This window comes from Acomys russatus, chromosome 1, assembly GCF_903995435.1.
Source record: "Acomys russatus chromosome 1, mAcoRus1.1, whole genome shotgun sequence".
Taxonomy (NCBI): domain Eukaryota; kingdom Metazoa; phylum Chordata; class Mammalia; order Rodentia; family Muridae; genus Acomys; species Acomys russatus.
The window spans coordinates 85,482,538-85,502,811 of NC_067137.1; the positions used below are offsets into that span (position 1 = coordinate 85,482,538).

General features: G+C 42.2%; 1 protein-coding gene across 1 annotated transcript in view; it reads right to left on the reverse strand.

Moving 5' to 3' along the window:
* Positions 1-20,274, reverse strand: part of Ppp2r5e (protein phosphatase 2 regulatory subunit B'epsilon) — a 139,351-nt gene that overhangs the window by 47,066 nt on the left and 72,011 nt on the right. Inside the window, exon 3 of the mRNA XM_051147699.1 lies at positions 16,778-16,974. Within this exon, the coding sequence (XP_051003656.1) occupies positions 16,778-16,974 (197 nt within the window). The remainder of the gene's footprint in view (positions 1-16,777; positions 16,975-20,274) is intronic.

Genomic DNA, 20,274 nt, shown 5'->3' on the forward strand with positions numbered 1-20,274 from the left:
CAGAATTCTTATGGTGAACTAGTGCCATTAGATTAAGCATACGATTATTATTTCTGCAAACAATTTAGCCCCTCTCTATTCTGTGTTTCAGAAAGATGAGAGCCCTGTCAATTACAAACAAAAAGGAACCTGTCCTGGGAGATCAAGAGCAGAAAGCTGAAACCTCAATATACATGTCAGATGAAGGTACAAAGGTAGTTCTGAAAAACATGGAAACATTTCATTATAAAAGACCAACAGGAGAAACTGATCAAAGGCAACAAGTGTTTTTGCTCCACTGGCCTTGACTTGTTTTGTTACATGCTAATTAGAAAAGAGAGACACCCCTAAGATGGGTAAAGAGACAATGAGATTATAAGGGAAAGAAAGAAGAGATGACATTTAGGCATGACCTTGTCCTTGTGCAGTCATTTTCAATGGCACCTAGAATATCAAAGTCCACAGACGGAGTATTCATATAGCAGAAATGCAAACAACCCAACTGTTTACTCAATAGTAGAAAATCTACAGGGTGGGGAAACATGTACACAAATTTGGACTGGAGTATAAACAGTAAAAAAGAAAAATTATAACATGTAATGATGAAATACTCCCATGAAACTGAAAAATCTACAGCTATTCTTAAGAACTTAGATGCATGTTATTTGCACATTGAAAGAAAGTGAACCCACCAATGAGTGTGCACATGTATGTGTGTATGTATGTAGATATACATATACATATACACATAGATACACACATGTATGTATGTGTATATATATGCTGGTATGCAGAAACATATAAAAGTACATACATGCATATGTAGTACTTGATACCATTTAAAGTTGGAAACTATGTAAAACTAAGTAGTGGTGTAACTGTCAAGATCCATAGCTGTGTCTAACCCTCTCTGTACCACATATAGTCCTACTTTAAACAAGTCCTCTGAAGAGATAGTAGGTTTGTCTAGACTGAAACTGGCTGGGCTGATTCCTTTCCACCATTACCAATACCTCTGGATCTTTCTCTTGCGCTGACTGACGCTCCAGAGAAGAACAGGGCAATCTGGAAGCTGGAAAAGATGCTTAAGGACCTTCTCATTCAAAGTAATCCCTAGAAGACACCCACTTCTCTCAGCACTGCCTTCAGCCCCCAGTTCTAGCATCTCTGGGGACGAAATCCTGTTTGGGGGAAATCACTTCCACTACCTGGTTTAGAAAGAGTGAGCTCGAACCAGGAATTATGACTCCTTACATAAACTTTGCTCCAAAAATGCCTGTTTTGCCCCCAGGAATCCTTTCTTTGAGATGCATTTGTGCAACTTGTGTGGGGTGTGATACCTTTCCCATGGCTTTAGACCCACTTTCCTCTCATCAATCAAGGCAATAAAAGCAACTGCATCAGCTATCTGGCTTCCAAAATGCTGTTATCTTATTTCATAAATATAGTGAGATTTTAAGTAGTAAAGGAAATAAACATTTGTACATGTTCAATCTATTTACCAAAGAGTAAGCAACTAATTTCCTACTAAATATTACTTCTAACCTCTAATAGCTTCTGCTAATTCAATAATTTAATTTCTTTATACAAATACCTCAATCCCTTTTTATTGGGAAAGAATCCAATGAAACAGCAAGAAAACCAAATGACAGCTGCTTTAATCTTAGTCAAAGCAAAGTGAAAGACCCACATGAGCCTCCTGCCTGCCAAGTGCACCGATCACAGTATGAAGCAAAGTAGAACACTAAAGTGCATTCAGGGCCTGGAGACGAACACAGAATTCGAATGAATGGATCCAAGCCATGCTCTCATAATGAAAGGGTTCGCAAACCTTGAGGGGAAAGTCAGCACCAGAACTCAAGGTAGAAAAGGCTTCCTCCTCAGTAAGCTGCTCTCAGCTTTCAGTCACCATTTCCACCTTGGCATTTGGGAATCCTTAGTTACTCCATTTCTAGTCCAGAACAGCTCTGACGCCATTTCAAACTGAGCCCGCTCAGAACCAAATTGCCTCACTGGGCCCCCACTTAAACTGGTGCCGCACCTACTTTTTTACTTTTCCAATGGGGTGCTAGTCTTCTGGCACTTTGGAGGTGTTCCTGGTTTTATAAAATTATTAAATTCATCAAACTTTCACTGCCTAAAATGTTATGTTTAAATTTGAGATTTTAAAGGGAAAAATAAAGACTGAGATAAATTGGTTTCTTAAAAAATGTGATGAGTACTCAAATTTAAATAATGGTTTTCTGTGATGGGCATAAACAAATGAAGACATTTTTCACAGATATTCTTCCCCATTTCCTTTCTGCACCCATCTGATAACAGAGAACTCCACTAGGCGCCATCAAGTGCTAAACTGCTTGCCTCATCCTCCAGAGCAAAGATCTACAGAGACTGGAAAAGGAAAAGGAAGAACATAATTCTATTTCTCAGACTGTTCAGGAGTACCGTGACCTCTTGCCCACTGTCTCCTGCCCACGCCTGTCTTCCCAGCTTGTTACAATCTCTCTCTGTGATCTAGACCCACCCCTGATTCTATTACCCACAAGCCAACCACAAGCCCTCTACTGCAGTCGGCTCCTTTTTCAAGATTAAACTTTGTTCAAAACACTGGGCATCTTTTCACCTGATGAAATGGCTATACAGATGTTGAATTAATTATCTAGACTGTGATCCCCACACAAAAACATCACAGGGAAATTCACACAGAGATGACTATACTGCATTCTCTCCAAAATTGGAAATGTAGCAGTGAATCCCAAAGTGAAGACTGTTGATATTAAATCTTAGAATCCAAAAATAGAGGTGTAAACACCGCAGCAGTCAGTGCTCACCCTGTATAAACACAGCACAGACCCTTATATCATTGGCTCTGCAGACAAGTCCAGTCCCCAGCTCCCCACCCCGCCCCCCTCAGCAAGCCATGAGATAGGCTTGCTCAACCTGGAGAACTGGTGATTTCTGAGAGCCAAAACCTACAAACTGATTAAACAATACTTTGGCGTTAACAAGAGGCTTTTTTTGAGACCATAAATGCTGAATAACTGCTTTGAACACTGAGATTCAAAATCAGCTAACACTAGTGAGAAAAGTTTTAAGTTTTAAAACAAAGGCTCTGAAATTTGTAATTTTAAAAGAAAACACACACAAAACACATGCTATTCCTGATGTTCATGTCTAGCCATGTAACTGCTCCCACTTGAAAATACTATGCTCTGCTTGAGAGATGGCTCAGTGGCTGCTCATCCAGAGGACCTGGGTTTGACTCCCAGTACCCAGATGGTAGCTCATAACCACCTGTAACTACAGTTCCAGAGGAGTTGATGGCCTCTGTGGACACTGCACCAACATGGTACACAGACACACACACAGGTAAAGCAGTCATATACATAAAATAAAAATATAACAATCAAAAAAAAGTAAAAGAAGGATGAGAGGGAGGGAGGGGCCAAACCACTAATGCTACCAAAGAAACACTACCAAAACTGCCGCCATCTTTTCCTCTAGCCTGTGCACCTCTCCCATGGTCTCTGCGGCCTTTCATCATTAGAGCAGTGTCCTAAACTAGCCTAGGGGTCATCTGACCACACAGAGCCCACCTGTAGACAACAGTCCTCCTTTCCCAAGAACTACTGCCCTGAACAGACTAGGTAGAGCTCACACTGGCTTCATCAGTAGAAGGTACAGGGGATGTGGGTATCAGCTCCTCTGAAGGAAACCCAGAGAAGGTTCTAGGGTACTAAGTGCTGGCTCGCATATCATAACTACTTTATGAATGTTTTATTCCCTACTCTGTTATTAAGAGCACCACAAATAAAAAAGCTCCATTTCCTAGCACTTCTCTGTCATCCTAATCTTAACAACAATTTGGGGTTGTTTGTTTGTTTGTTTGTTTTGAGGAAAATGCCAGAGGAAGTACCTGTACTAGTCCAAATAGTGTTCTACCTTGTCCTCCTACACAGTTCAACTGCTACACAGAGAGCAATTCACAATATTTCAAAATTGTTCCTTAATAAAATCTTTTGTTACCTATGATTTCAATGACACAAAAATATTTTCTCCACTATGGCTTGCTCAGCCATTTTATTAAAAAGTCTACTTGCTCTCCAGCTTATCAAATAATCATAGCCAGTCCTATTTTTACTCATAAGCATCTTTCTTGTATGTGTCATCCCCCATGTTCACAGTTGTTCTCCGTGCCAGGGCGCATCCTGTTTTCTCAGCCCTGTTGCCTCTACAACTCTGGTGAGCGCTGTAACTGTGCTTTCACTCCCTGAGTCCCTCATCTTGGCGCCATATTGCAGGAAACGCTCAGAAGTCACTGGATAGCACATTTCACATTGTTTATAAATCAGGTCTGGCTTTAAATATTGGTCAGTAGCCAGCTACCTCCTGGAGATGACCGACTCATTGTTTTACTGCCAAATTCTTGCCTTAAGCATTACAGTCTCTGAGAAGTCCACACGGGAGGATTCTTTCTCTGCTTTTTCCTGCTAATCAGCTCTGGCGCAAGCAGCCTTCTTCTTGGAGAATCAATCATTCTCTCCTCTCTTCCTCTGCCTTCCTCCCATCTCTCTCCATCTCTCAGCAGTAACTACACTGTACAAATGCCAAGAGCCAGCGCTGATAAAGACACTCTTCACTTAAGCCCCTCTCATGCATGCCGTAGTTTCCCATCTTCTTGGTGGATTGCCTGTACACTGTACGTTCACTTTCAAGGTTAAGCTCAGAAGACAGGGGGGAAAGGCACTAAAACCTTGCACGCAGCACTCTTACTCTGCAGAGCTCTGCTGCCAGTTTTGCAAAGGAGGGTGCTCAACTCAGGAATATCACTAGGTAACAGTGACTGTCAGGCCACACCTCTCAAAGATTATGAAATATATTGAAAACCCAGAACCATCTTAATTTAAAGCAGTTAGTAGGACTACAGCTCAAAAATTAAGCAAATAGTTATTTCCTAAATAAAAACTTTAAAAAAATTAATCATAGTTAAAATCCCTCTCAAACTCGTTAAGAATTCCCAAGGGACAATAAATTGTTAAGACAGTTAATACATGAATATACAATTATATCAGGAAAAATTATTTCGGTGACTTGGGGAGCTGGAAGAGGGACTAAGAAGTGAATTATGACCAAGACAAAACAAAAGTTTTTCCTGTTAAAAAGTGAACACTAAGGCCACACTAAGGTGCACAACTTTAGTCCCAGCACTCAGGAGGCAGAGGCAGGCAGATCTCTGTGAATTCGTGGCCAGTGGTCTACACTGTGATTCCACGACAGCCAAGGCTACACAGAGAAACCTGTCTCAAAAAAAAAAAGTGAACTTAGCCCCACAATACACATATCATCTGGCCTAGTCAGAAGCAACCAAAGATACAAGAAAGGACTTCAGAATGTTTAGATTGAGCTCAGTGCTCACTGGCTGCTTGCTCTTCCAAGGGACCTAAGTTCAATTCCTAGCATTCACATGGTGGCTCACAGTGACCTATGACTGTAGTCTCCTGGGATCCAATGTCCTTTTCTGATGTGTATACATGCAGACAAAAAACTCAATATACATAAAATAAATAAAATTTAAAAATAAAAATATTTAGATTTATTTTAGAAGTTCAAGAGGCCCAGGCATGATGGTGCATGTCTTTAATCCCAGTACTCAGGGAGGCAAAGGCCGGTAGATCTCTGAGTTTGAGGCTAGTCTGATCTACAAAGTGAGTTCCAGGACAGCCAGGGCTTCACAGAGAAACCATGTCTCAAAAAACCAAAAAAGACAAAAGAAAAAGAAAAGTTCAAGAAAGTACAGAGGCATGCATACACAAATAAATATAACAATTTACATATGACTGAATTCATAATTACAAAACTGTTAATCACCCACCCAAACTGGCATTAAGACAAAGTTGCTCCAAAAAGCGACAAGTTATTCAATGAAAGTCCTAGTGTCAGGGGTAGGCTACAGCCCTATGAGCTGTTGGTCAGGGAGGCCCCCAAAACCATCCAGACAACTGCCATGGATGACAGTTGCCCACTCAGGTAGAACACAAAGAAAGCGAACTAGATTTGGCCTGGAAGCTTCCTCCCTGCTACTAGGGGAAAGCAGGCAACAATAGTCTTACTCAGCTGCAGAGCCTTGGTACAGCAACTGTCCAGCCCACAAGAGAAGGCTGCTAGTGCAACAGTGGCAAGACTATTATGACAGTAACCAAATGCTTCCTGGTTAGATTTGTTGCCTGTTCTACAGGACAGAATCCGTATCTGGGTACCATAAACTCCAGTCAAAGGCCATGGCTAGGGAGGTCATAGACACTAGTGGGGAGCCATTACTGCTGTTTTGAAAAATGGACATGATATGCCTGTCAAATTGCCTCAAAAACAACTGTTCATGCCCTTAGAACAGTATTGCCAGCAGCTCTAGTCGTAGAAGCTCCCTCTGCAGTGAAGAGGTGACTACAGAGCCTAGTGATTGGTCAAACAGTAAGAATAAATGACTAGAGGGCTGAAGAGATGGCTCAGGGGCTAAGAGCGCTTGCTGGGTTCTGTTCCCAGTATCTGTATGGTGGTTCCTAATTATCCACAACTCCAGTGTCAGGGGATCCAACAACCTTTTCTAACTTCTGCAGGCACCAGACACAAACTTAGTACACAACATATATATGCACACACACAAAATCTAAAACTGAAAAGAAAAAGAAAGGGAAAAATAAGAAAAAAAGAATAAATGACTAGGGCTAGAGAGATGACTCACCAGTTAAGAGTCTTAGTAGAGATGTGAGTTTGATCCCCAGCACCCATGTCAGGCAGCTCACTCACCTGTAACTTCAGCTCCAGAGGATCCAACACCCTCTTTCTGGCCTCAGGCATCTTCATTTATATACACAAAGCTCTACACACAGACACACAGACAGACAGACAGACAGACAGACAGACACAGACAGACACACAGACACACACACCCCACAATCTTTTTTTTAAAGATTATTTACTTTTATTTTATATGTATGGGTATTTTGTTTGCATGTCCATCTGTGCACCATGTATGTGCAGTGCTCTCAGAGGTCAGAAAAAGGAATCAGATCCCCCAGGAGTGAGTTATAGACGGTTGTAAGACACCATGTGATCATACACCATGTGCAAGCAGTCAGTGCTCTTAACCGCTGAGCCATCTTTCTAGCCCCAATATTTTTTAAAGGGATAAATGACTGCTGAATACATCCAACTATAAATAGGACATCTGAATCACCTCCTCCAAGATTCAAGGATCACCAAAGAAAGGGTAGGAAGACCAGAAGAGCATGGCAAAGTGTGCAGGAACTTGTGTGGAATGCTGGCTTCAGGACACGGCATGACTGATGAACTCTTGAAATCCCAGCAACTGTGATACCTGCACAAGATTTGTGCATGCTACCATGGGAGCAAAAGGGACTCACTGGATGCCCCCCCCCAACCCTCCATGAAGATTATATGTAGTTAACAGTTGATTGGGGGGGGAGGCATTTCCCTCCATGATACAGCCAATGGTAAGGTGCCCAGGAGCCCCCTAAACAAGCCCCTCCATTCTCACCCATTCTCCTGTCTCAACTCCCCTGAAACTCTCTGGATCCCATGCCCCACAAAAGGAAAAGACATGAAGGCAGAGCCAGGGCTAGTTGAGAAGAGTAAGAGGATCAGCAGAAAGGGGAACAAGGGAGAGTAACAGAGGAGAGGAATGGTTATGATTTAAATAGGCAGACTGTAAAAACACTACAATGAAACCCACTGTAATTAATGCATGCTAATATAAATGTTGAAACCGAAAATCTGAACAGATATACACAAATTTACAATATTGAATACATGGCCAAACCTCTTCCCATGGGGCATGGAGGTGCAGTTTCAATGAGGAAAGTGCACGTTTAATATGTACAAGATCCTGGGTTCAATCCCCAGCACTGGGAACAAAGAGAAAGAACTTTTTGTAGAGCAGGGCCAGACCCAGGCAGTTTCACTGGTGAAGTCATTCTGACAACAGTATTTAACAGCTTTAGTTGCTGATATAAACTGAAAGGTCCTTCCAAAGCTCGTATTTAGATGCTCTCACCTAAGCATCTAATGTAGATGGTAAAGCACATATGGGAAAATCAAGTTTAAACCATTTGAAAATCTTTCCTTCCACAATAAAAATACACAGATTGGACACACACAAAAATTGCAGTCAATATCAGAGAGCTCAGTAACTTCATGATATAAATCTGTGTATACCCCCAAGACAATAAATATTGTTAAAGAAACATTAACCAGAGTAGTACAGTTTAAATACCTGCCAGTTTCTGTTCCTCCAACAAATGGCAAGTGCCTCTGGCCTTACCTAGCCAATTCTTCCTACTCTTTCTTGAAAATGTCCTCTGATGATCTTTATCATTATAACCTTAAGCTCTATCCTATGTACCAAGAATTTGTAAATTTGTACTGTGCTTCAGGTCCTTCTAAGGTACTTCTACAGGAGTATTTTAAACTCAGCCATTCTCAAACTTATCAATAAGTTCAGCCAGCACACACATCTCTCATATACCTCCCTTCTTTTAGTACCTCCAAAGCAAATTCTAACCAGGATACAATTAAATTCTCTACCAAATACAAGAATCTGACAAATGACAAGTTCTTAAATTCCCGTTTGTTACCATTCCCAATGTATTTAAGCACTAAATGCTATATTAATAACATGAAACCCTCTACCACTCAGTCAACAGGATATACAGTAAGGTTAGCAAAGCATCTTAATCCATGTATAGGCAGACTTTGAGGACCTTAATTAAGAATTACTAATTCGAACTTTTGGGGGAATCCAAGATGGCGGCACTGACCATGCACTGAATCTGATCAGTAGGACATAGCCTGGGGACCGGGCTGGGAGGTACAGACCACAGGACCTGGATAGTCCTCGGAAAGAGGGATTCACACAGTGTAGAGCATAGGTGGTCTAGCCTCGGGTCATCCAACTGGCCCACGGAGGACGGATGCCCAGTCCCCACAGTATGGACACATAGTCACCTGTGAGCAGCATCTGCGCTCTGTATGTCGGACTCTGTATCTGGTACTGAACTGTGGGTGGTGAAGTGCCAGCATCTGGATCTGCTGGCCCACGGGAGAATCCAGGAGAACTGGTGGATCTGACCTCAGACCACCCTGGCAGTCCACAGAAAGCCTCAAGGCCCAAGTGGGCATAGGCAAGCTCACCAAAGCCCAAAGCCCAGCCAAACGCAGGCTATTGGACAGTACCTATACGCACTCACTCCCCCCGCCTCAACTGTGGGCTAAGTTCACATCTATACAATGGAAAAAGGATAGCATCTTCAACAAATGGTGCTAGTGTAACTGGATGTCTTCATGTAGAAAAGTAGATCTATATTTATCACCATACACAAACCTCAAGTTCAAGTGGATTAAAGACCTCAACATAAAATCAGATACACTAAATCTGTTAGAAGAAAAAGTGGGGAAGAGCCTTGAACTCATTGGCACAGGAGACAACTTCCTGAACAGAACACCAACAGCCCAGGCCTTAAGGTCAACAATTAATAAATGAGTCCTCATGAGGCTGAGAAGCTTCTTCTGTAAGTCAAAGAACACTATAAACAGAACAAAGCAACAGCCTACAGACTGGGAAAGGATTTTCACCAACCCTACATCTGACAAAGGGCAATATCCAAAATACATAAAGAACTCAAGAAATTAAACCAAATAACCCAATTAAGAAATGGAGTTCAGGGCTAAACAGAGAATTCTCAACAAAGGAATATCAAATGGCTGAAAAACACTTAAAGAAATGTTCAACATTGGGCTGGAGAGATGGCTCAGTGGTTAAGAGCACTGCCTGCTCTTCTGAAGGACCCGGGTTCAATTCCCAGCACCCACATGGCAGCTCACAACTGGCTGTAACTCCAAGATGTGACACCCTCACACCAATGCACATAAATTAAAAATTAAATAAAATACTTATTGAAAAAAAAAAAAAAAAAGAAATGTTCAACATTCTTAGTCATCAGAGAAATGCAAATCAAAAGGACTCTGAGATTCCATCTTACACCCCTCAGAACAGCTAAGATCAAAACTCAAGTGATAGGACATACTGGCAAGGATGTGGAGAAAGGAGAACACTCCTTCATTGCTGGTGAGGAGTGCAAACTTGTACAACCACTTTGGAATTCAACCTGGTACTTTCTAAGAAACTTGGGAATAGGGCTACCTCAAGACCCAGCTATTCCACTCCTTGGCATATATTCAAAAGATGTTCCACCACACAACAAGGACAGTTGCTCAACTAAGTTCACAGCAGCTTTATTTCTAATAGCCAGAATCTAGAAACCACCTTGATGTCCCTCAATCGAAGAACAGATAAGAAATTGGTACATTTACACTATGGAATACTACTCAACTATTAAAAACAAGGAAATCTTGAAATTTACAGGCAAATGGATAGAACTAAAAATGAGCATCCTGAGTGAGATAATCCAGACCCAGAAAGACACATATTGGAATATAATCTGAATAAATTATTTTAAAAATAAAAATAATATAAAAAAAGAATTACTAATTCTCCAAAAAACCATATCATTCAATTAAGAAGCTAATCAGAGCTATGATTTCCAGTTAAATCAAAGAATGCATTTTTTTAAACGAACATTTAGATAACCAAGTGACATGATATAATCTGAAAGTAGAAGAAAAAATTAGCAGTGGCAAAGAAACTTATGAAGGACTCACGGAAACATGTCAATAGAAAGAAAAGACTGATAGACTCTATACTACAGCTACCTTAGCTCTAAGATTTGCATATCTCCCATCTGTAGTACACAGAGATTTAATCACACACTGGCAACAGCACAGGCTTGAAGCCAACACTGGCCAAGTCATAAAGACAAAATATGAGAAGAATAACAGCAGTATGATATGATAAAGTATGGCTTCTTACAGGAAAATGTTAAGATTTGGCTCAATGAAGCCAGCATAGTCTATGTCCCGCTGCAGCAGGAGAAATTACGGTCTGTCACCATGGTCTCAACTTCCTCATTCTGCCCACTCCACAACCAGCTTGCTCCCCTACCTGGCCCATGGCACAGACAGCATGGAGTTTCACCTCTGTCCCTGCCTCCACACTGACAAGGACCAGTTCCATATCTACTTTTTCACATTAGGCCTCCCACAGGAACCTCAATCAACAACAACAGCAAAAACTCAACTTCTCAGCTTCCAACCAAAACCTGCTCTCCTTACTGCTGTACCTTAACAGAAACAGCACAGTACCACAGCCACCTTAGCCACCACCACAGGGCCTTACACCACAGCCATCTAATCCCCCTCCTCTCCCACAGCAGCCACACAAACACTAAGTGGCTTCACCTCAGTTCTGGATGCATCTCTAGAGGTAACCTCTCCTTGCCTCTCTACCTTATCACCTGCTCTTGGCTTGGGCTGCATTGTCTTCTCTACTGCAACACTCCCCTGCTGATCCTCCCTTTCCCACACTTAGCTGTTCTACTGCTACTGAAATGTGAATGCCACTGTAGAGCTGTTCCACTTTTAAGCCTTTTAGATGGCCTCCACTGTTGATAGGTACTTCCACAGACTGACACACATTAACATGTTCAGCTGCCAAAACTGACATCTTCCCACTGGGAGTACGCAAACACACTCACTCTCGCCTTCCCCTCCCTCCCTCTCCCTGCCCCAACAACACAGGTCTGTATCCCTTGTATTATATGTGGTTTCAGAATTCCTTGGTAGTGTAGCCACCTAGAAAAAAATTTATACCCTGCTGAGGCTTTCCTCAATCAGGGTAGTCCTCTCTGACATCCCACCCAAACTTCTCCCTTCCTTACCTAATATATCATTCTATTATTATGGCGTCTTTTAAGTTGTTCACATTACACTCTCTACTGTTGGCAGGAAACAACCATCATTTTTAGTCATCAAAACATAAACATGAGTGGATACGGTGCACATGCACAGAATCTTGGCACCTGGCAAGAAGCTGAGGCAGGGGTCATCAACTGAGACTGGCTTAGGCTACAGAGTAAGTTTTTGGCCAGCCTACATTCACACCAAAGTCCTGTCTCAAACATGCAAATAACTAAAGGCTGGGACAACAGCCCAATGTTGGAATTGTTTGCCTAGAATATATAATGCCCCAGGATTCACACTAAACACCATCTTTTTTTTTTTTTTTTTAAAGTAAAAGTGTGGCATTAAGTCATTCAATAAATACTACTTAGAATTAACAAAGCCAATGCTTCTCCCGCAAAAAACTACATCTTACATTTGGCATACCCTCAAAGAATTAGTTTTGGAAAATATATGCAGATATAAATAATATAAAATAGAGTTCAAATTTAGGTAGAGTAAATGAATAGGTTATTTGAAGACCAATTCTAAGAAATATTTCAAATGGACATACGCAACAGAACCAAAAAGGCAGTATTAGTAGTATGTGGTTTTACATGTATATGCCATAAAGTCAAATGTTTGACCTAGCAACAATGCAGAGCAGAATACAGCAAGGCCCAAAGCAACTTACAGTCCTGACACCTTTTTCCATTAGAGAAGACACCACAAAATTACAAAAGAAGCCACTTCCCTAAGTAGGAAGCTGCTTTGGAAAGTGATTAGTAAGCCTTGAGAAAGCCATTCTAACTAACTGGGACAGTGTTGATCAAAAGTCATCCATTTCAGAACTGGAAGGATCTGAGCTACCATCAGCTCACTTCGCTAATAATAGGAGAAACTGAAGCTTGGAAAAGAAACAAGTTACCGGAAGTCTCACCACTAGTTAAGGACAAAAATCTTCCACATGATCGCCCTGGGGCTCCTTCCACTATAGCTGCTCTCTTCTCCTAAAGGGAATTTGTACGCTATGTTGTTGACTATGTTTACACATAAGATGCTTTTCTTTCATTCTAGTAGCCTGTGGGTGGTTAACTTAGATGGTAAAAGTGGCTTCCCAAACTCATACCTTACTTTCTCTCTACTTCATTTGCCTCTCACAAAAAAAATCAACTCTCCAAGTACAGGGCCGAACCAAGGCTGGATGAGCTTTTAGTACTATGGCTGACACCATACCATGTCATTCTGACTCGGTACTCATCCCTGTTTTCAAACCCCAGTAACATTTCATTAAAAACACTACCACTTCCTCATCCCGGTGGAGCAGTTTCATTTCACAGTAACACAGTAGGGACAGTGACTACTCACCAAGCAGGGTCATCTTTGAGGCACAAAATTTGAAAGAAACTGAGGCAATGATGGAAGGTGTAAAACGTAAATGTGCAAACTGAAGTAGCTGATAGCAAACCTCACACCACCACTTACTAATCGTTTGCCATGTGTTAGAGACTAGCCTAAGAGCATTCCAGACAGCGCTGCTAGCTCCACTACCCTCTCTCCCTGCAGGAGAGTTACGGCCCAGGGAGACAAGCAGTACCAGAATGTGTGCACACAGGGACCTTAGAGGTGGCAAAATAGAAGGGCATGGGGAGGCCGGAGGGCATCAAGGCGGCTTTTGGCTCCGAGCCTTCTTACAAAGCAGTAAGTGCACTGTTAGCCTGCACACACATGCTGAAGTGCTAAGAACACCAATGTACACACAGCACAGTCATTTATTTCTGTATACCTCTCAGCACCATATGCAAACTGAGGACCCCAAAAGTAATTCACAATGATAAAGCGAAGTCAGTATGGCCAAAAGTGGCCCTTGAGCCCAGGAGGGTTCACTTTCTATTCTAACATAAATTCTATAAATAGTCCAGATTGCGTAAGTACCATAGCAAATTAGCAGCTAGTAAATTTTGCAAATTCACATATAAAATGAATATACATCTGAGAACTGCACATAAAGCTGACTTTCAAGTGTTCTAGAATAGTATGCATGCTACACATCCAAAGCTGCCTAAAGCAGGGCTCAAGAATGTTTTAAAACAAATATAAATGGCTTAAAGGGGAAAGAGAATGAAGGACATGAAACAATGAACCCTCTTAGGAGACTAAAGCTGGCTTAGGATAAGCTGATTCACAAAAATGGAAGAATTTTTGCATCATGCTAAATACTAGGTTTACTGACTCAGCATAATTAAATGACAGAGTGTCTTCATCATTCTTTCAGAGCCTGAAATCAGTTCAGCTCGGCTAAGAGGCATTCCAGAGCCTAGTAAGATATTCGGGACAGTTCCTCTCTAGGATACTTATCTCTTAATTGGAAAATTAGATGCATGTGTGAAAGAAAAGCAGCACACTTCACAAGAGCGTGCTGCTAAGCAGCAGCGGAGCTGAAGGAAGGAGAAAGCACTGGGCTTGTCACAATCCCTGTGGCCCACTGTAAGCCAGCCCTTTGGGGAAAACGAGAATTAGAATCCGTACATGAAGGGACGAAATGGCAAGGGAGGAAAGTCAAATGCTGATAAAGATAAGGAGCAATGGAGCTCTCATTTCTGGTAGGAAGTCAAATAGTACAGACACAATGGAACCTAGCTTGGCAGTGCCTTTCAAAATACCTATGGCAAGACCCGGGGACTACAGCCCTCCCTGTCTAGCCAAAAGGAGTTGAAGATGTATGCCTCACATAAACATGCACAGAATGCCAGAGGCACTTTACTTATAACTGCCAAAATGCAGACGAAACTAAGAAACTTAGTGGGAGAAGAAAAGGACTGCGGTACATTCACACAATGTAATGGTACTGAGCACTACTAAGAATGAACTGGCCGGGTGTGATGGCTCACATCTGTAATGCACTAGGGAGACTGTTACAGGACTGCTGAGTGAGTTTAAGATCAGCCTGGGCTACATAACAATTCCAGGCTAGCCTAGGCTATATTCAACCCCATCTCAAAAATTAGGACGAGAATGAAAAGACATGAAGGAAACCAAAATACACTACTAAGTGAAAGAAAACAATCTGAAAGGGTTCCTACTGTGTCTTAGAAAAGCACTGTGAAGACCAGGTCAGTGGTTCCTAAGACAGCAACGGCAGCACAAAGCTACTCTGTGTGATACTGTAATGTGCATCTATGTCATTAGACTTTTCTCCAAACCCAGACAATACACAACAGTAAATATGAACCCTAAAGTAAACTACAGATTCTGGGTGATTACAGTGTTCAGTGTAGTTGCATCTATTTTGAAAATGTGCCATTTAGGATGTGATAGCAGAGGGCACACAAGAGTGAAAACTGGGGCAAAAGGGAAATATTCTTATAAAAGGATAAACTAATGGGTTTACAAAGACATTTGTAGGATGCTGGTTAAACACAATACATTCATAAAATGAAATACTGAGTAGCTATAAAGCAGTGCAGCTTTATACATACTTAAAAACTGATAAGTAAAGAGTGAATGTAGAGAGAGTTGCAGCACACCATTACTGTGTTTACAAAAACAACACCAATACATCAGTATATGCGTCTATCCTCACAGAAGGTTATAGAAGAAAGCTATAGACTGGGTATCTCTAGACACACAGGTAAACTATTACCAACAGCACATGCTCTAAAGAGCACAAGTGGGCAAGAGAAGATGCTAAGCATCTAGCTGGGAGATTTAGAAAGGACATACATTCAGTAGCAGGATTGTCCAACAGTATAACTGCTGATACCTGAGACAACGTCAACTTTTCTTAGTGGGCTTTCTTGCCCTCTTTAAAAATGCATAGCATCATATTTGTAGCCTCTACTCAGTAGACATTGGAAGTACTCTCTTCCCATATAGTCGTAACTACCAAAAACGGCTTTGGACATTGCCAAATGTCCCCTGTGAAACATGAATGCTCTTTGTTGAAAAGCACTATTCAGAAGCAACAATGGTAATAGTTAATTCACAAAACATTATCGGTAATACAGTCCTGTAAATTAATAACAAATCCAATACATATATGTGTATTTAATGTCAGAGAGAGAGAGAGAGAGAGAGAGAGAGAGAGAGAGAGAGATATCTACATATGACTGCCATATACCAAACACTTTTACAAGCTGATCTTTCAAAGCCCTTCCTGATGCTGAGCAGGCAATACTTGTACCTGTTCTTCTAATAGGCTTCCAAACCATGCTCAGCCCCTTTTGAACCTCTGTAGCTGCATCGCGCTTTCCACTCCTCCCCCAAAACAACAGCTTCTCAATCCATAATCTTCTAGGATGCTAGGAAGGCAACCACAACACAGAAACCTAACAGTCAAATTTTGGCTCAATTTTTTAAAAAGCTAATGTAATTATTGACACAGTAAGAGCATAATTGCTTGCATTATACAAATAACATTTCTTCCTGTAATTCCTAAGGACCACACACAATGCCATTGTTCTAACATCATGAAAAGCATTACTCCTGATTTCAAGGAAATTGCAAAGAGAAAGATTCATTATAAAGCCAAGAGAGGCCTTAACTAGATTCTCTAAGTCATAATTTTATTAAGTATAATGACATTTCAAATATGCCACAATGAAGAGGTGGCAGGAGTTAGGGTACCAAACAGGCTTGACTCTGATTCAAACAGATCTAAAACTGGTCGGTCCTCCCATGTCTTTGCAGAGATGGACGGCACCGTGGCCCTCAGCGTCACGCTCTGAGGGCACTCCTTCCACGATGCAGTCGGTGGGACGGTGTGGGTTTCACCATTGTGACATCATGCTCTTCGAGTCCTAGTGCTGAGCTGACTGCTTGCACTTAGCTCTCAGGAGGTTGGCTTTTGTTTGTGGAGGAGACCTCGGTGGCCTCACTGTAATCAACACACCCATGAGTGGCTATGGAAGATGCTTAAAAAGTGTCAGCGGCGAAAAAAGAAACTCACCATTCTAACTACTTCAGGGTAAGTCTGCTCTGTCAGACAGCCTCTGCTTATTGTAATGTAGTCCACCAGTTCATTAAGAGTGGAGCGCTTGTATTCTTTCATTTTAAGATCAGATAGCGTGTCCATGAAGTCAAAAATGACACAGCACTGCTGAAGTTTCTTTAGGAACAGTTCAGGCTGCTCTGAGGTTGGAACGTCTAAGAAAAAAAGAGGAAATGGTGTAAGTCTGTCATCAATTTCTAGGCAACAGGAATTCTCTGTGAAAGTTACTTCAAAAACAAACTCAAAAGAACAAGGCAACAGTGTTCTTGTTAACATCACACATAGGTAAGATACATCATAAGCACCGCATCAGAGACCCTGTGTCCGAATGCCCAACACCAGTGACTGCATTGGCTGGACTGCAACTGATGACTAAATCCCAAGAGCCACCTGCAAGCTAAAGCAATGTTTAGCCCCAAACACCCCAGTGCCGATACCTTTAATGTTCAGCAATCACTGAGAAAAGTCAGGCTTGCCCATGAAGCCGCAAGCTGTCATCTAGTTTGAATTCATTTACTAAGAGATTTCAAAGCAGAAATGTCGATCTACATTTTTCATGTTGACATCCTTGGTGTTTAAAGCAATGGTTGGCTATGGGTTTTGCTTTTTGTTTGTTTTAGTTTTGTTTCATTTAAGTTTAGGCTCCATGAAGTTGCTTTGTCAAAGAAACTTGGAAAGCTAACAAAATGAAACAATGCCAACAAGTATATCTATGCTGGGGAGATGGATGGCTCAGTTGGTAAAGTGCTTACCACGCAAGCATGACGACCCAGGTTCTATCCCCATCTCAGAGAAGCCAGGCATGACAGTGTGCATCTATAACCCCATCGCTGGGGAGGCAGAGAGGCAAGGGTGTTCCTGAGTTTGCAAGCCAGCCAGCCTAGCCTGTTGGTGAGCCCCAGGTCCCTGTGAAAGATTCTGTCTCAAACAACAAAGTGAACAACTTCTGAGGAACAAACCCAAAGCTGACCTCCAGCCTGCGTATGCACATGCACGTATATACACATGTACGTATACACACATGCGCATGCACATATATCGCACGCGCGCGCGCGCACACACACACACACACTCAAAATGTGCATCAGAAGTGGTAACAGAACAAGTTTCACTTAGATCTACCATCTTTTGACCCATGTTATTCTTTAGCAGTGAGAAAACCCCACTAACATCTTTATTAAAATATTCTCAGGCGGCTAGCAAAATGCAAGCCTGACAATCTTAGTTTAGTCCTTGGAGCCCACATGGCCGAAGATGTTCTTTACAAGTTGTCTTCTGACCTCTACATGTGTGTTATGGCATGCATGTGTCCATATATACATGTACACAAAAAATTAATAAAAATAACTTTAAGATTGCTCTCAGGATAAACATCTGTTCTCTTTTCAAAAGACAGTGGACAAGGGCTGGGGACAGAGCTTAGTTGGTACGGCACGTGGCTAGCACTCACTAGGTCCTTGCTTCCAGCCCCAACACAGCAAAAAACCACAAGTGGAAACAGTACACACCAAGAGTTCAAGAACATCCTCAAGTCTGAAGGCAGCACAGGTTGCATGAGTCTCTCTAAACAGGGGTGTTGGGGTGGTGGCAATGGTGAAGCAATTAAAGGTGCTGACTACCGAGCCTGACTGCCTGAGCCCTACTTGGGAACCACAAGGTGGAAGGAGAGAACTGATTCCAGAAAGTTATCCTCTGGCGTCCACAGGTGTTATATGGAATGCACACACTCAATAGTTTTGTTTTATGAAAAAAAATGTCAAAAGTCAATGTTTTTTGAGTGTTCAGGTACCAACGAAATACCTGTTACCAAGCCTCCTCGCCAAGGTTCAGGGATCATGCAGGAAGAGACGAGGGCAGAAAGATTCTAAGAGCCAGGCATCAGAGAAAACCAAAGCAAAACTGTCTTCTGGACATGGCTTGACCATGCACTCATGACCTTAGAACAGCTGTGGATGTCTGCACAAGACCTGCACAAACCCAAGCAGTCAACAGCCTAGTGTGGAGGGAAAAGAAGTTCAAAAGTCTTTTCCCTAACGGAAGAGCTATGGATAGCTGGTGGCTTCTACAGCTGGGAAAGTAGGTTTTCTTTAAGGATGTCACTCCCAGTAAGCCACGGGTGATCAAGCAGACGGCCCCACACAGAGGAGTGTTAGTGTGGCACAAACTGAAGCTGATGAGTAATTTTTTAATAGAGAAGCTAAAATTGATGGATGGGTAGGGGGGTGGGGGTTGATCTGGGAGAAATTAGAGGGGAAAGGAGGTGTGAATGTGATCAAAATACATGTTATAAAAAATCTCAATTAACAAAAATATGTTTGAACTACATAGCATAGCTGAGAATAGTGGCGCACACCTTTAATCCCAGCACTGGGGAAGAAGAGGCAGGTGGATCTCTATGAGTTCAAGGCCAGCCTGGTCTACATAATAAGTTCCAAGACAGCTAGGGCTTTGTAGAGATCCTGTCTCAAAAAAACAAATAACAACAAAACCTACATGATATAAATTTGAATCCCATACTATAATAAATGCTCTGAGGATGTAGCTGAGTTGGTAGAAGGTTTGCCTTTCATGTATGACTCCATCAGTTTTGAAGCAAAAACTCTGATTTAAAAATTCTCCTGCTAGGCCCTGTCCCTAACTGGCTGCAGTACTGGAGAGAGCTGTCCCTGCCCCTCGTTATCTTGGGGTGGCATGGACAAGGGGGATATGCCCTGCATCATATGGAGAGCTGGCCCCAGAGTAATGAAAGTCGGAGAGCTGACCGTGACCTTTGCCAGCTGCAGCACTGGGTGAGCTAGCTGGGGCAGTGCTGGAGCTAGCCCTGGTGGTGTGGGTGCAGGAGAGCAGGCAGGCTGACCAATTCAGCTACCTCCCAGGCCCAGATCCAGGGCTTTAAGTTGGCCCATCCCATCTACCTCATCTATGATCTGCTGGAGCACATGAAAGAGCTGGTCTTGCAGATCCAAAGCTGCCAGATCTACCCAACATAGGGCAACAACAGACTGTCCTAGAGGAATCCCAAGAGGATCCAGTATAGATAGTGTAGCAGAAGGCATGGGCCTCAAAACAGATCAATGACTCACTGCAATGAACATTTATACTGACACAGTATAGCCTCCATGACATGATTTTTTAAAACTTCTGTCCTTTTTCGGGCGGGGGGGGGGGGGGGGGGGAGTCCAAGGGCAGAGGGTGGGTACAAAGGGACAGGGAAGTGAGTGGGATTGGGACTGCATAATGTGAAATTCACAAAGAATCAATAAAAAGCAAAACAACAACAAAATCTCCAGCTGGGAAAAAATATGATCTATAGTTGGCCAGTCTACTTCCTCTCCTACTTCTTTCTACTAGTTTACCCATCGCCCCTACACTGCATATTCCCTTGACAGGCAATGAGAATTACAATCAGTGTGATGGTTTGCAGGAGGGTGGCCCCCCAGAAGCTCATCTACTTG